Source organism: Sycon ciliatum, chromosome 9 (genome assembly GCF_964019385.1).
Source record: "Sycon ciliatum chromosome 9, ocSycCili1.1, whole genome shotgun sequence".
Lineage (NCBI taxonomy): Eukaryota > Metazoa > Porifera > Calcarea > Leucosolenida > Sycettidae > Sycon > Sycon ciliatum.
This window is the reverse complement of record NC_088651.1, coordinates 5,729,373-5,746,432: the sequence shown is the minus strand read 5'-3', so window position 1 is coordinate 5,746,432 and position 17,060 is coordinate 5,729,373. Positions and strand designations below refer to the sequence as shown.

The 17,060-nt window shown below is 52.2% G+C and overlaps 1 protein-coding gene across 1 annotated transcript in view; it reads right to left on the bottom strand.

The window, feature by feature from the left end:
- The window catches only part of LOC135824566 (uncharacterized), a gene marked incomplete at its 5' end in the record, with an annotated part of 43,399 nt that overhangs the window by 24,707 nt on the left and 1,632 nt on the right, over nt 1-17,060 (bottom strand). The window contains 2 exon segments of the mRNA XM_065337299.1: nt 1,429-11,827; nt 13,298-13,565. Of these exon segments, the coding sequence (XP_065193371.1) occupies nt 1,429-11,827; nt 13,298-13,565 (10,667 nt within the window).

Genomic DNA, 17,060 nt, shown 5'->3' with positions numbered 1-17,060 from the left:
AGCATGCACAGACACTGAACCAGACACGCACAGACCCTGAACCAGACACGCACAGACCCTGAACCAGAGCATGCACAGACACTGAACCAGACACGCACAGACCCTGAACCAGAGCATGCACAGACCCTGAACCAGAGCATGCACAGACCCTGAACCAGAGCATGCACAGACCCTGAACCAGAGCCTGCACAGACCCTGAACCAGAGCATGCACAGACCCTGAACCAGAGCATGCACAGACACTGAACCAGACACGCACAGACACTGAACCAGACACGCACAGACCCTGAACCAGACACGCACAGACCCTGAACCAGAGCATGCACAGACACTGAACGAGACACGCACAGACCCTGAACCAGACACGCACAGACCCTGAACCAGAGCATGCACAGACACTGAACCAGACACGCACAGACCCTGAACCAGAGCATGCACAGACCCTGAACCAGAGCATGCACAGACCCTGAACCAGAGCATGCACAGACCCTGAACCAGAGCCTGCACAGACCCTGAACCAGAGCATGCACAGACCCTGAACCAGAGCATGTGCAGACACTGAACCAGAGCATGCACAGACCCTGAACCAGAGCATGCACAGACCCTGAACCAGAGCCTGCACAGACCCTGAACCAGAGCATGCACAGACCCTGAACCAGAGCATGCGCAGACACTGAACCACAGCATGCACAGACCATGAACCAGAGCATGCACAGACACTGAACCAGAGCATGCACAGACCCTGAACCAGAGCATGCACAGACACTGAACCAGAGCATGCATAGACCCTGCACAGACCCTGGTTCATGGTCTCCTTTCCCTGCTACTCTACTGATCGGCTGTGCGTGTTGTGCTTGCTTGCATGCATGGACAACTGAGGACACAACAAGAGGCGACAAAGATGGGATACCGTAGTTCCCCGTAAGTTAGTACGTACTAACTTTCGAACTTAGCAGCCACATGAGTACTAACTTTCGGGCGTGGTACTATCTTTCGGGGAGTACTTTTTTATCGGGGGTAAATGACACACAGTTAGGCGCTGCATCTGCCACCCTGGTAGCACAGGCATGGTGGTGGCCTGGCACATGCGAAACTTCCTAAGCTGGTTGTGTTTCTCAATACAATTGTATAGCCGGTGGTAACGCGGACGTGCAAACTTTACTTTTTAAATGACACGCAGTGGGAAGCCTGCGCAACTCTAGTGTCCGTGCATATGATGTATGTATTGTACGGTGTCTGTACATGTAGGACGGGTACGAACTTACTATCTTTCGGGTGGGGGGGGGGGGGGGGAACTGTCTTTCGGGGTGATAATCTCGGCAGTGGAAAGTGTATTTTTTATAGGGGGTACTAAGTCATTGGGGAGAACTAACTTACGGGGAAATACGGTATCTTCTCCCATAGAAATTGGCAGTGCTTTAAAACTTACTTTGTCCACATGGTTTTCATTCTGAACTCGAGCCTTTCTTTCCAGAACACGTCATGAGTGACGTAGTCAAAACCACGCTGAATGTCGTGTTGAACATTGCTCCTGGGACGTGCCAGGCACGCAGTATCATACCGATCGCCGCACTTCTGCAGTACGTGGAAGTGAGAGCCACTCTTGCAGACCTCCTTGCACGTCAGGCCCTCGTGCTCCACAGGGCCACTGCCCGGCGAGAAGGCTACTGGTACGCCGGTGCTGCTGCGTATCTTGCCGTGCAGCACGTAGTGGCCGGGGTCGTGACCGCTTCGACGCACACATCGCTGACTGCAGAGCGGACAGCGTGTCTGGCAGTTCAGCTCCGTGCACTCCTGACACAGGTGCGGGCCCGCATGACTCCTGATCAGCGAACAGGACTTGGACCGTGTATGGTGTTCGCCAACACAGCTCTCTTCGCAAACGATATCACAGTCGGGATAGTTGTGGCCATCCTTGATACGCGGCCCTGTCGAGTCCAAGCACTGGCGATGCAAGACTTCAATGGAGCAGTACGTTTTGTGTCCATCATGGCACAGCTCCCCACACAATGCGTACTCTTCGTTGAGAGTGCTGGTGGGCTGCTCGAACTGGTAGACTTTCTCCCAGAGATACTTGTGCGTGCACAGATGTCGATTGCCTTTGTGAAGCTGTGTGCAGTCTTCATGGAAGAGCTCTCCGGTGCAGTGTGCATGCCGGGCGGCGGCGCTGCAGGGCAGGGCGTGTACGTGACCTCGACCGGCAGTCTCACAGATATCCGCACACGTCAGCACAGCCGGTCTGCTATCCATGTCATCGCCGTCGACGTAGTCGTAGTCGTTGTGCTTCACCCACTCGCCCTTGTTGGCGGTGAAGCTCTGCAGGTTCTTCCTGGCGTCCATGACCAATTTGCCGTGCCGTGCTCGGTGTAGCACTCCATCACTGTGCTTGCCTAGATGACACTGAGCGCCACAGAACGGGCACGCTGTACTGCAGTCGTGGCCTTTGCTGCAAACATGCTGCTGTTGGTCAGCAATGAGTACATGGCCGTGAGGAAGGCTACACTTGACCCCGCATGATGTAGCATGGCACGTGCCACTGCAGACGTTAGCATCGCAGAGATGCTTGTGATCGTGAGCATCAGCTAACGTTGAAATGTCCAGGATTCTGGCGCAAGTGCTGCTGATACTGCAGAGCTCACCTGAGGACCCGTTTTTCTCTTGGACAGCGCAGGGTTTGCTGCACCGGTGCTTGGTCTCCTTGCAGACACAGGGACCCTCATGGCCCTCCTGCAATCCGCAGGTTTCCAAGCAGTTTCCAGAGAGGTCTTTGAGCGGGCACTGTCCCTGGCAGGGGTGGTCACAGGAAAATGTGTGGCTGGGGTTCAATGGCTCGCTACCATCCGCTATAGGTGCCAGAGGAACAGAGTGAAGCTGCTTGCCTTCACAGAACATTTCTGTTTCACCATGGGACGCGTGTTGGCACTTGACATGGCAATGGTCAAATTCCGCAGTCTCATCTTCGGAGTATGGGTCCACAAAACCAATAGCGTTCCAGAACTGGCTGTGGGTGACTCGCTCGGTGAAGGTAACGTCGAGGCTCTCTTTATCCACTCTGACTTTGCAGTGGTGGTGCTGTCGTTTTAGAGAGGAGCACACAGTGCTGCAGGTGGTCACTGATGGTGGGTTGTCGGATGTTTGCTGAGATTTTGGTGACACCATGGAATTATCCTCTGTGTCCACAACTCTCCAAGGAGAAAGGCCATGCTGCTGAATCCCTGCTGGCCGAAGAGACAGGTATTTTCCATGTGTTGTGCTGTGCAATTCATCGTCAGCATGAACCGGCTTATCGCAGCACTCTCCGCACGTTGGACAAAAGGCGTTGCAGGTATGTTGCAATTGGGAAGCATCATCATGATGTGCATGTTCTGCACCGTGTTTGGCTTGGCCAGCTGGAATTATGCGTTTGCAGGGCAGCCTCAATGCTGGCAATGTTCCATCCTTCACCAAAGCTATTTTCTGGTCAAAATTCAGCTCACTGAAACAGGGCAGGGTGCAGTTTCCTTCGCCAGTGTTGCACTTGATATCTTTGTTACCAGTACGCTTCGATTCAGAGCAGATATGAGTTGCACCACAGTCATGAACAGTGGATCCAGTAGGATGGTGGAAATGATCTTCAGCTGCACAGTCAGCATCGCAGTGATCGCATTTAGCAGTGCACTTTGCAATGCCACAATGGCATTTCTCTTTCTTATCATGACCCATTTTCAAATCACATTTGCGACTGCAGTCAGTTCCCCTGCAGTCTTGGTTACATTTGTGCTCCTTCTCGCAATCGTGGGCTTTTGAATGCTTGAGTGGCCTCATGCACTGTTCCGCACATGGACCGTATTGATTGGCCTGTCCACAAGGATCCCTGCATAGATGATTGTCGCATGGAAAGTGATGACCATTGTCAGCAAAGCCAGGCATCTCAGGTATGCCAGATTGTGTAACTGTCTTATGATACAGAAGCTGTGTGCAGTACACTTTATCTTCATCGTGCTCTTGATCTCTTGGGCAGCGTGCGGTACACTTGTCAAAACCATTTGCTTGGTCTACACTGGGGTCAGCAAAGCCGTACACATCCCAGAATAGGGCATGGGTCACTTTGTACTTCTTATCTGCCTCCTTCTTGTAACTTCCTTTGATGTTGAATTTTTTATAATGCGCTGCTACCAGGTCGTGGTCTGGAACATGACTGTGTGAGCGACTTTCTTCAAGGCTACCACAGACAGTATGGCAGGTTGTATCATCTGGCAGTTGTGAAGGAGTAGAGCCATTTCCATCCCGGAGACTAGCCCGAGCACTGGACAGCACAGCACCGTGCTGTGCTACTAGATGCTGATCATGCGTTGTAGATCCCGGTGTTTCACAGTGGAAGCCACACAATGGACATGTTTTGTCACATCCATGCTCCTGCTGACAGCTGTGTTTCACACCAGTATGTGTGGTTTGTCCAGGTGGCACTGGTATGTTGCAGAAAAGCTTGAATGCATTGCCAGCAATCTTCGAAGCATTGGAATTATCACTGATGAAGCTTTCTTTCTCTATTTCTGGGACAACTTTGCATGGTCCAGGCTTGTTGCATGCTACCTTGCACTTGTGGCTATTCCGGCAGTAGTGTTGCAGAGGGCTGGAGTGCGAGACTTTATGACTGTCATCCATTGAGCACGGCTGTTTGCAGTTGGCATATTGGCATTGCATGTGACAGGTGTGTGCTGATTTGCACTTGCAGGGCTGCGCACTCTTGTCGTGGCCTTCAAGCAGCGCACAGTTCCCTTTACACTGCTCTCCGGCGGAGTAGGATGTACATGGCTGGCCGCATGCATGCTCCGCACACTCGAACCGATGTCCCTGCATCTCACCGTGCCGCCGTTCTCCTACAAAGCCCTCGTCTACCTCATCTTCTGCACCGTACGGTTTATGATGAATATCTCCAACACACTGGCGACGCTCTGAGTCGTGACCAGGCAGCTCGCAGAGAACAGGGCAAGCGTTGAACACAGTGGAATCCTCTTTCGGATGCGGGTCTTTGAACTTAGCTTGCTTCCAAAAGCTGCAGTGTGAGACCTGTTGCAGCATGCTACTATCGTCAGTGTCGACCGATGACCCTGTGTTGAGGTTGCTCAGGCGGTGATGCGTGTGCGACGGGCCTGCGTGCTGGCACATTGTCACACACGTTATCGGCGTGTCCGGATACGACGCCTGCTTCTTGTCCAGCTGCAGTATGCGAAGTTCGCCAAGAGTCCCCTTGGGTATTTCACCGTGATCCGTGGAGCAATCCCCGTCGTGAGGTAGCAGCTCAGTGCAAGAGAAGTTGCACATTGGGCAGAACTTGTCACAGTAGTGTGAGCGACCACAGTTGTGACCCTCCGAGTGACGGAGTTTGCCAGCAGGAATGGGTATGCTGCAGGAAGCAAGTTTGAAGCCGTTCGGACGGTCAGTTTTGATTCTCCCCTCTGGCAGACTCTCGCCTGGTTTCAGTGGCTTCGCCACTATGCACATGCCCGGTCCCTTGCATTGGCCACTGCACCCATGCTCGCGTCCGCAGCGATGAAGTGGATACAGGGATGACTGAGATCCTCTAACAACAGGCTTGGTATGGTTAACGGCATATTGGCAGAAGTCATCGCCATCACCATCGCTCAATGTGCAAGGATGGGGACAACTGTCGAAGACCTTGCGGTTCTCTGCGCTGGCAGGATCTTCAAAGCCGGAGGTTTTCCAGAAATCACCGTGGGTCTGGGTTGAGGAGCTGATCATTCCTGACAAAACGTGAAAGTGACCGCGGGCACCCTTTTCGCAAAGCTGCGTGCACGTAACGGACCGAGCGCCGAAGTTCTTCTCCAGTTGCTTCATACCGTTGCCACCGTCCTCTTGGCGCTGCCAAATCTTGAGTATTGCCTGGGAAACGATTGGTCCATGTTCGCTGATTCGGTGATCACTTCCATCCTTTGTCTTGTGGCCGAGAGGTAGTTCACAGTGATAATTACAGAACGGACATTGCTCCTCGCAGGTGTGGACTGGCGCCTGGCACGAGTGCTTGGCTGATCCATGACCTTTAGGTCCGTCCTCCCAGGGGTGCCGGCATCTCAGTCGAAACGCTGTGATGCTCGCCTTCCTGCTGCTAAACATGGTGGATGGAACGTAGTAGGGCTTGCTGCCGGCTGGATCGGGACCTGCTAACGTTGTAACATGACACACCCCTTGTTCTGTGCAGTACTCCGTACAGTCGTGCGGCTTGTCACAGTAGTGAGCGTCTTCGTTGTCCGGTATATGCTTGTGCTTCGGGTTCTTGCAATCCCCTTGGCAACCATTGTAAGAACAATGCCCGCTGCAGTCCTCCTTTTCGCATAGATGACGAGCATGGCCAGATTGAAAGGCATCCTTTGTACAGATGCCCCCGCGGCATCCATCGGCCTGACACTTCTTGTCGCACTGATGGCTGGGCTTTTTGCACTGGCATTTGAGGTTTCCATGCTGGTGGCGGAGGTGCTGACACTGGATATCCGTTGTGTCGGCTTCTTGCCGGCATTTTGCATTGGAGCACAGCCCCTGGCATGCGTGGTCAGTGGTGCAGGAGAACCAATGCCCCTCCAGACTGCGGCCGTATTCGTCTTTGCCAAAGCATTTGAGCCCAGGGTACAATCGAAATTGTTTGTCCTGCGTCGTCGACTTCCATTTGCGACCATGGAACCTTGGAGCCACGCAGTAGATGTCCTGTCCAGCCTGGTGGTCATCACCATTGCATTGCACTGGGCACCTGTCCAGGTCCGTCAGCACGTCTCCACAAGGATCGGCGAATCCACGTTCGTTTCCAAGTTCTTTCCAGAACGCGGAGTGGACCTTGCACTTCTTGCCGTCACACACGTGTGCAGAGTCTGCTGTCGTGCAGTGCGTGTGGCCGGGACCAGCTTCGCGGCACAGCGCATCGCAAGTGCGTTGGCCAGTTTCTTCTACTTTGCCCGTCCGTCCGCTGCGTACGACGTGGAATTCGCTTATGAACGGGCCATGTTCATCGAGACTGTGGCGACCGGCATGGCCATATTTTAAGGAGCAGTATTGGCGGCAGCCAGGACATTGTTTGTCGCACGTGTGTTTTTCCTGCTTGCAACGATGAACGCTCTCAGTGTGGTGGCTCTCACCGATTGGCCATTTGATCCCACATTTCAAACGGTAGCCGTTTCCATCGCTGCTCACGCGTTCCATGGTGCCAGGATCGAACAGCTTCTTTTCCGAGCCGTGTGGCGAGACCCTCACACAAATCCCCTTGCTCTCGCAAGGCCGCGAGCAGGGATGTTCGTCACCGCAATGGTGTACGACTGCGGTGCCGTTGATCACCTCGTGCAAGTGGTCGTGCGATGTGCCCTGATGATGGCAATCTTTCTCGCAGTCGCCGATCTTACATGTTATCATGCACTGCGTACTGTCACAGCAATGCTCACGGTCGCTGACCTGGTGGCCGTTCTCTTCCAGCTGGCTACTGCACCGTTGCTCACATTGGCCTGCGTTCGTGATAGCCGAGCACCGCCCACCGCAGACATGCTCCTCACCACACGAGCACATACCGGTATGTCCAGCTGGCTTTGCACAGCGGGAGCGGTTAGATCCGCTCATGCAGCTCTCGCCTTTCTGTTTGAATCCGCACCGTCCCGCGCACTGGTGATCGGTGCACGGGAAACGATGCCCAATGAACTGTTCGCGTTCGCTGTCTGGCGAGGCGAGTTCCTCTTGGCCGTCAATCTCTCGCAGCACGGCCTTGCCCACGTAGCCATTGTTGTCGGGCTCACTGTAGTCAGGGTAATCGGCGTGCCATTTTGACCCATTGCAGGGAACCGGTGGCGCGTGTTGGTCAGGACACCGCATCGGACAGCTAGCAAACTCACGCTGCTCTTGACTGGCATACGGGTCCTCAATCTTGTAATGCTTCCAGTACGTAGCATGAGTGATGACGTAATACTGCGAACGTTCAAAGTTCTTCTGCGGTAGATCGCGGCCGAAGAATGCTTTGCAGCCGTCATCGGAGGTGGTCAGTGCCAGTCGAAATGGCTCGTCTCGGTTTGTTTTCCGTACGACATGCTCGTGGCCTCGTCCAGCTTTAAGGCAGAGCTCATCGCAGCGCAGTGCACGGCCACTATCAGAGCCAGAATAGTCCTGGGTCCAGCCATCACGAACATTGCCTACAGGTTCCCAGATTTCACCATGTCGTATTTCGCACACACCTTCATGGCGAAAATGACGATGGCAGAGGCGTTTGCAAAGAGGGCACGCGTGTTTGCAAGTGTGAACTTCGGTTGAGCAGGCGTGTTTGATTCCGTTTTCCGCCACGCCATCATGCCCCCGCTGCAGTGGTTCCAGCTTGGTGCTGCAGAACTTCCTGTAACCATTCTTCCCGATGCATGCATAGCTGACGATGTCCGGATCGCTACGCTTGGCAGACGCAATTTTGTCATCATCTTCTGGATTTTCAATGCAGAAGCAAATTCCTTCTACTTGGCATATCTCTGCACACGAGTGTCCTGATTGGCATTGATGCTCCCGATGTGAATAATTCGTTTCCAGGTCTTCCTTGCAGTACTGCGGACAAGTGCGGTCGGGTGCGTCTCTCTCCTGGCGTCTGACTGGAATGCTGCAGGTACTCGCGCACTTGTGACCTTCCTCAGAGCATCTGCAATCTGGTTTATTCCCGCCGTCGGCCATGTTGTGCAGAGCTAGCTCTTTGCAGCGGTCATCCTTGCGTTCGGGACCTGGTTGGTGGACGCGTGCCTCCTTGAACTTGCATTTGCCTTCGCAGCGATGGTGCGTCAGCATGTCTTCAGTTGACCGGCACTGGCATCTGCCTTCGTGGCCGGTTCCGAGAATGCACCTCTCCTTCTTCTGTATGCTGGCGTTGTGAATGCACCAGTGGCAGTCGCGTCCGCAATAGTGTTGATCTTTCTCGCCGGTCGCACTGTGCAGGCAGCTGCACACCTCGTACTCGCTGTGCCCTTTGGGCCGCAGGCACCTGAAATAGCACGGCCGATGCGAGCAGCGCCCACCGCAAAGCTCCCAGTAGCCACGGAAGAACTTGAAGCACTTTTCCATCTCCATCAACAGGTCCTTCTTGCCTTGCAGGTTGTCGACGTGCACCTTGGCTCGGTTTTTCACCGCAGCCACACGCCGCTCTAGCAGTTGCTTCACCGCTGTTTTCATTGCTTGGAAGAAGCGCTCGGGATCCGCTGCCCTCCAGTCTCCTGCGCGCGAATCATCTCGTCGTTGCAAAGACTTCAGGGAGGTTGCCACGTCGGAGCGTAGGCGACAAAGCATCGTCTTCCCCTCCTTGGTGAGTATCGCGGTCACTTTCGCCAGGGAGTGACTAATTTTCTCGTCCTTGATGTCAACCTCGGGCAGGTCTAGTCGCAGACGGGCGTCAGCGGACCAGTTGTACTGGTGAGGTTGGGACGGCTCCAGCGGTTCATCTTTGTGCAGGATCACCAGTTTCTTGTCAGCGCTTGCGGCGATGTCTTCCTTGTTCCACTGGCCATTCTTCAAAGCATTCAGCAAGAAGTTGTAGAACTGCATGGCCTCCCGATGATAGATGAGCAGCAGCTTCAGGGATTCGAATTTACCGAGGCCGGCGCCCGCGCCAAGAACGAGGCAGAGGGAGTCGTGGAACTCGGCGGAGTCGAACAGCTGCCCGGCGTTCTTGAGCTCCGCAGCTATGCTCACACTTGCATAGTGCTCCGCGCTAACCAACACACCGTCACCGGCTCCCTTCAGCTCAGCACTGTCACCACAGCAACAGCAACAGGGCAGCTCGTCGTAGTCGTCGAAGAACGTCAGCAGCGTATCGATATCGCCTACGTCAGTGAGATACTGCTGCACTTCGTTCGCTCGGCCACGGCCATTGGTCGTGCGCTGGGTGGCCGAGTGTGTCGGTATAACTATCAGCTTGCCCGTGAAAAGCTTCTCATCAACCAGATTGCGATTTATCCCGCCGTCTTTGATCAACGCTGACACATACGATCTCAGGCGTTGCATAGCGTGGACCAGCCGTTGCAGCGCCTGGCGAGGGTTGCTGGAGCAGACTGCAAACACATTGCTCACAGCTATAGCCGGCAGCAGCAGAGCCACCTCAGCCTCAGTGAACGGGTCCTCGCCGAGAAGGTCCAAGCCGTGCGGGACAAAGAAGTTGTACTGTCGCAGTCCAATCTGCCGTATTGAGAGCAGCAACCTGGCGTGGCGCAGGTCCTGTGGCTCACCCGCAAGGTCGTCGGTGCCACGGTCCACTTGAACCCTGGTATCAAGCGGCACAGTCGTACAGATCATTCCCCCATTGCACTTGTTGGCGATGGTCATTGCGCTACCTTCGGTGTCGCAGATAACCGTGGCCGAGTACGTGATGTGCTTCGTCGCTTTCAGCTCATCTGCCAATGGACTGGCCTTGATCAAGTCCTGGATTGATTCGGAAAATTCTCTTGTGCTCCCCTCCTTCGTCAAATCGGCTTCATGTAGTACGGTTGATGTCGCAAAGCACTGCCGATATACCGCCGATGAAGATGAGTGGTCTCCTGGATCATCTGCGGCAGCACCGCCATCTCCTGGCCCGTGCTCAATCTCGCTGCCGATCGGCTCGTTTTCCGCCACAACTGCCGCAGATTGCAGCAATGCTCCATCCGTATATATCGTAGGCTGCTGTTGCTGCTGCTCATAATGATGGTCCTGTTGAGCCTGCTGCTGCTGTTGTTGCTGCTGCTGTTGCTGCTGTTGCTGCTGTTGCCGAATGGTGTCCAAGTGTTGAGGAGGCATAACCACCGACATGACCGGTATACACGGACCCAGTGCCATGTTGGTGAAAAGTTGATCAAACTGAACCTTCGGCTGCCGTAGCGTACGTTCCAAATTGATATTTTCCAAAGGTCGTACGGTGATATCATCATCCAGTAACGGTGCTCGCGACCTGTCGCCGATGTCCATGTAGCCTGTGTAGTATTCGCGTGCGGTCAGATCAAACGACTTACGAATGGCCTCGCGCCAGGTGTCGACGCACTCTGGGTTGAACGGCATCTGGCGGTACGGTTGAGTGATGGCCACGGCCAGATGCCTGGTGCTCAGGTTCAGTGCACATTTGCTGCCGTACATTCCGTACATCGTCGTCAGGATCTTCATCGGGTTGCGCGATAAGTCAGACTGAGGAGCGGATAATGTAGTGTGTGCACCACCACCATCCTGCATGCGCGCTGCTCGCTTGCGCTGCAGAAACAGGCTCCTGGCAGCACTGTTCGACGCTGGCCTAGGCATGGCATTCCCACCCAGCATCAGATCCTCGTCACTGATGGCCAGTAGGATAGAATCTGATGCCTCCATTGCCATCTTGACGAGCTGACAGGCGCTGACAACTGGCTCATTTCTGTGAATGTCCAGCGTCAAGTAGGCCTTCTCGCCGTCCGGGTTGACCAAACACGACACGCTGGAGCTGTAGTCGGCGCACTCCAGCCGCAGCTCGGCCAGACTCTCCGCGTCCACCACCTCATGATTGCCTAGGATACGCTCCACGCACTCCCTGTCACCGGCCAGCGCCAGCAGCTTGAGTTTCGTGCACCTCATGGTCGTCGCATTCGTCTCGACGCCGTCATCCGCATCCGCTTCGACCCCTTCCAGTGCAACCTGTTGCTGAGTTGTTTCCGTGCAGCTGTCCAGAGCGATTCTCAGCTGCATGATGGCGTCTTTGTCGACCTTGATCGGCTGCACTTCCTGAACTAGGCAGGACTTGTCGGACTTGTCGAAGATTCGCAGCGTGATCGGATGCTCTTTGCTCTTCAGCGCCGTCGAGTGCCAGATGGTCAGTGCCAGCTTCTTCTTCTGGTTGGCTGCAAACACCAGGGGCACAGAAACAACATACATCAATACGTTGATGCCGGCGCGAAGAACATCCGGCTTGCACAAGGAAATTTCCTCAAGACAAAACAAACCCACATCGGATTCATCGGATTGGTTGCACCAACATGCCATTCGTCAACACTATCAAGTCTAGCCACTAAGTTCGACAGTACTTGCCCCTCAAAACGGCTATAATAAGGGTTCATGCACGTTTTGACCCAATGTCTAAATTACCCCTCCGGTGTATAACTTAGCAGCGATGTTGAACCAGGATCGCTCTAGGATACTGTAATTTTGCAGTTGTGCAACACACCTCTGAGTTTATGATGCATTCTCTTTGTTGACCACCATTCTGGCCACGCAAGGTGTAGTCAGAGAATTTTGCGCAGCTTGGGTTCAAAAAAGCTATGTGAGCCGCGCCAAGCTAAAAAGTGGCTTAGCGTTTTGCCAACAAATCGAGAAAATCACCAAAATGTCACAGTCGGCAAAATTCTACTCGAGCGCAGTAGCGAAAATATTCACTTTCGAGCACCCTTTCAAGTGAATAGTTTGCAAGCAGAGAAGAAGAAAGAGGCCTTTTTTTCTTTTTGAGCAATACTTCTTCAGTTTTCCCTCTTTCATCGTTGTGGGGATTTCTCGGCGCTGCCAGAGATCGTAATGGAGCGTTCTGGAGAATGTGGGGGTGAGCAGGATGACACTCTGTCTCCGTGTGCGCCCAACCCTATTTGACGAGGAAGATTCGCTCATACATAGTGGCCGTGTTTCTCATCGTGGCCACGACTAGAGCGGCTAGTATAGCTATGGGGAGACGTCTAAAAGCCGTCCGACTATCACTCTGAAAAGCTGCCTAGTGAGTTGGCTCTTGCTGCGATGTTTCACTTTGTTTCGGCTACCTTCAAGTGTTCATGACGTGGCGTACTGGATTCCAAAAGTTCCTCATTTCAAGGCCAATAGTGCCACACGACTAAGCGATGCATTGACTCTACCTGCTAGCATATCGTCCAGTGGTGCCTTCTACCACTACCTACACCAGGAAAGGAGAATGACATGGACTAGGACGGACAAAGAATCAGTGTCGCTTGTTTGCGATGTGCAGTCTGCTGGACCTACGTGCAAGGGACCAATGGAGCTCGACCTCTGGCACAACACTATGAGCCACATGAAAGGATTAGTTCATGCTGGCGTAGGTGATTGGAGAGAGTATGACGGATTGTCTTGGTAAGATGCGATGTGCGTGCGAACGTGTGTGTGTGCGTGAGGGAGGGGGGGGGGGGAGCTACCGTGCGTTCCTAAACTTTCCTGTGTATAATCCACACTGGGGTATAAGCCACAACCAGATTTTTTGCCACGAAATAAAGACATCTACTCTGTTCATCACCGACAATTTTACAATCGTAGTATAAGCCAAGGGAAATAACTCAGACCAGAACACACATCATTGCACAGTGCGGCAAACTTACATCCAACCAGATACTGCTGCAGGAGTTCCTTTGCAATTGACGAGACCTTGGGGGCCTGCTTGTAGAGAATGGACAGAAACTCCTTCTGCTGTGTGACCGTCTTGGACTCGAGAGAGTCGATCAAGGTTAACGCACACTCGGTCGGATTTCGCTTGTCCTCGATGGTCTCCCGCTCGTCACGGGAGATGATGCGCTTGCCCTCGAGAATGCGAAGGATGGAGGCGGTCTCCAGACACTGACTCAGTTCGTAGGCCTTGGGTCGGATTACCTGCAACCAGTACAATGGACAAAATACGCAAGCGGGGAAAATTGTGTTGGTAATGCGCAAGTCACGCATGCGCTACAAGAACGTCAAGCGCCGAAGAACAGGCAAACCAAGAGCATTATAATGATAAGGACAGCTCGTGTATCACTCAGAATCAAGCTCTACGCATCTGTGAGTAAAACAGTGCAATTCCTACTGTAAGACCAGATATTTTAAAGTCAAATAACGTTAACGATTTCCGGATTTTTGTGAGTTCGCGAGGTGGAATTCTAACGAATTCTGTGTCAAAACGGGCAAATGACTGTACATGTACAAACAAGGCCGGTCTAGGAAGCTGCTCGAGGTAGAGTGCTCAATGCACGAATGTACAAAGCAGTATACACACACAACAGAGGCAAAACATGTACATATTGTTTTGTACATAACGACTTATTTATTTATTTATTTATTTATTACAGCATCTCATAGCACAGTGAGAACACCGGCCAATACAAAGAGAGAGGGTGTTAGCCAACCACGGCAAGGCAGGCTTCAAATGTTAACGAATTGTTTAAATTCGCTAAAATAATCGTTAGAATTAAATGTTCGTTAACATTACTGGGGGTCTTACAGTATCTGTTTTGGAAAAATTTTAACGACGCGGAGGAAGTAGTTCTTTTGCTCCTGATCACGATGGTGTGATCCGTTTTTCTCTGCGATGGCTGGAAGTGGGTGAAAAGTGGGTGAAAACTTGAAAAGAAGGTGCCCAAAATTGTCCCGAAGTACCGAGTGACGTCACGCCGGACTTGACCTCCACGCGTACATTCGTCGTCCAAAACGAAGTTCAGCCCGTGTGCTGGTCGATCGAGCTAGCTGTTCCAATGTACGGTGCATGTGTGCCTTTTGAACTGTAACACAGATGGGTACGTCGTACCGAAGGAGAATGCCAAAGAGGCAGAGACCCACGTGCAGCTATACAGCCAAATCAAAGTAAAAAGGAGCTGAGCTTTCACCTTTTTGACTTCTTCCGCGAGGATCTAAGTTTTATTTTGTGAGCACGGAAGTACGTCGTTGTTTTGAACTTTTCGTGTGAGGAACAAGACGATGATGAGTGCGTATGCAGAAAACAGTGCTCCTCCGGCCGGCGATAACACCACCAACCCGAGCCCCAAAGGAACGCAATGTAGGTACGTGAAGGCGATTCATCTGGCGATGTTGCTGAAGATGCAGATGACAAACTCCGACGTCTTTCATTTCAGAGCCGGGTGGGCAACACCGCCACTTTCCATACAATGACATAATTTTCAAGTACAAGGTATGTGTGTCACACTAACAGCAAACAAACATCCTTCCACTCCCTCGTAATCACAAATAAAACAAAGAGCTGGAGCTTCGCGGAGGAAGTACCAGTGCGACAAACTACTGTCGACTTTTGTTTATTTTGTCCCTTTTGGCGTTCTCATTGTGTACAACGTACATATCAGTGTCCGAGTTCAGAAGGCACGCGTGCACCGTACATCGAACAGTTGGCTCGATCGACCAGCACACGGGCTGGACTTCGTTTTTGACGATGAATGTACGCGTGGAGGTCAAGTCCGGCGTGACGTCACTCGGTACTTCGGGACAATTTTGGGGACCTTCTTTTCAAGTTTTCACCCACTTCCAGTCATCGCAGAGAAAAACGAATAACACCATCGTGATCAGGAGCCAAAGAACTACAAGATAAGACAAAGAAAAATTTTGGTGACAGTTCCCCTTTAACATTACTGGGGGTCTTACAGTATCTGTTTTTGGCAAAAAGAAAGGCTTCAGGAACAGTGGTGTTGGGTCTCTTCAGATCTATAAGTAGTATTTACCGTATTTTCCCGATTATATGTCGCACTCAATTATAAGTCGCACCCCCATTTTCAGGTTTTAGCCATATCGATTTGATATATTGACTTCAGTAGTAAGTGACGGTTAAAATCATGCTCGATTGTAAGTCGCACCCCTCTTTTAGGGCCTGGTCAGACTGCGGCAACTTTTGGTTGCCTGACGAAAAAAGAACAGCGTCCAGAATTTGAATCGCGATCACACTACACATGTGGGGAGAATGAAAATTCAAACTTCATTTCGAGTGTCAAGTGGTAATCTCCACGAACGACGTCAAATTCCTTCACCTTGGGATCGCCAACACCTTCAGTGCAATCCTTGCAACCATCCTTATGAGTTTTGTTGTTGTCCGTGGCCAATTAGCTCCTCGATATCGAGTTGAAAAAATCAGTGATTATCAGCGTCAATGGCGTATCAGCGTCAAATCCTGTTTGGAGCGGAAAAGCGTGGCCCGTTCTTGCTTTTTTTTTGGAGCGTCAACTCTCGCTTTTGCCGCTCTGGCGGCAAGTTACTATGGAGATTCGGATTATAATCCTAGGATTATTTCGATTTTGCCGCAGTCTGACCAGGCCCTTACCCTTGAATTTTAGTGTACAAAGGTGCGACTTAAATTGGGGAAATACGGTATAATTATAATGTCAGTCCTTCTGGTTGGTGGACGTCCGCGTGGCTTTCTCGTATCTTCAGTGTGAAAGGTCGTTTCCATGGGAACATGCAGGCGAGAAAGTCACCAAAATTTCATATCCTATCAGGCTAGAAATATAGATTAAAGAACCCCGTCATGATTTTCCTCCAACACTGCACGTACGAGTGTACAGTGTACCTGCCAAACTCATATCTCCCTTATCTGGACCTCGAAGTCACGCACACCTCGGTCTGCCGGGTAACCTGTGGGCGAGTGTTAGTGGAAATTTCACTACCCTTTTGCCATGTTTGCCACGGATTTCGGCCTTTGACCTCTGGTTGGTGGATCTGATCTATCCTCCCCCACCGTTTAGAAGCCACATCTGACGCCTGATCATGGGGTAATGGTGTCCCACGGAAGCGGAAAAGGCGGTTCTTGACCAGCCCTGCACGCAAACTCGTGCGATATTTTTTACCACATTTGTTGCCAATTCTGTAGAAATAGTGACGTAATATGCCAGATCTCTGGCCCTTTCCCCCTTTGTAAAGGATATGAGTCAGAGTGCTGCGTACATTTCCAAGTTACGGACAGTGGCCGTACAAGAGAGATACGAGCGTACGTGACTGTACGATGACAGAGTGTAGGAATACGCTGGAATTTTGAATGCAAGCCCACCACTAACCTGAAGTGCCCCCACCCCCCCCCCCCCCCCCGCATCTGTTGCATGGCTGTCACGGGTTCCGATTTTTCAGAGTCACTCTGAATTTTACACGTCTTTCCGACTTAACCGACCGAAAACCATCTTTACTTTCTCACTAGGATTGTTCATGAAAGTGCCCTGATGTGTCGTTTTAGCCTCTTAGAATCCTAAAAATGCTTCGGCTTATAAAGGAAGCGCTGCCTCCCTATCCTTCGGCCCCTATCCGGGGGACAACCACGGGCCCCTTTCAGATTTCTTTCAGCAGAAAAAAGGTGGCAGCCCAGCTGCTGTACAATCTGCCACGGCGTAAAATCTGGAGATC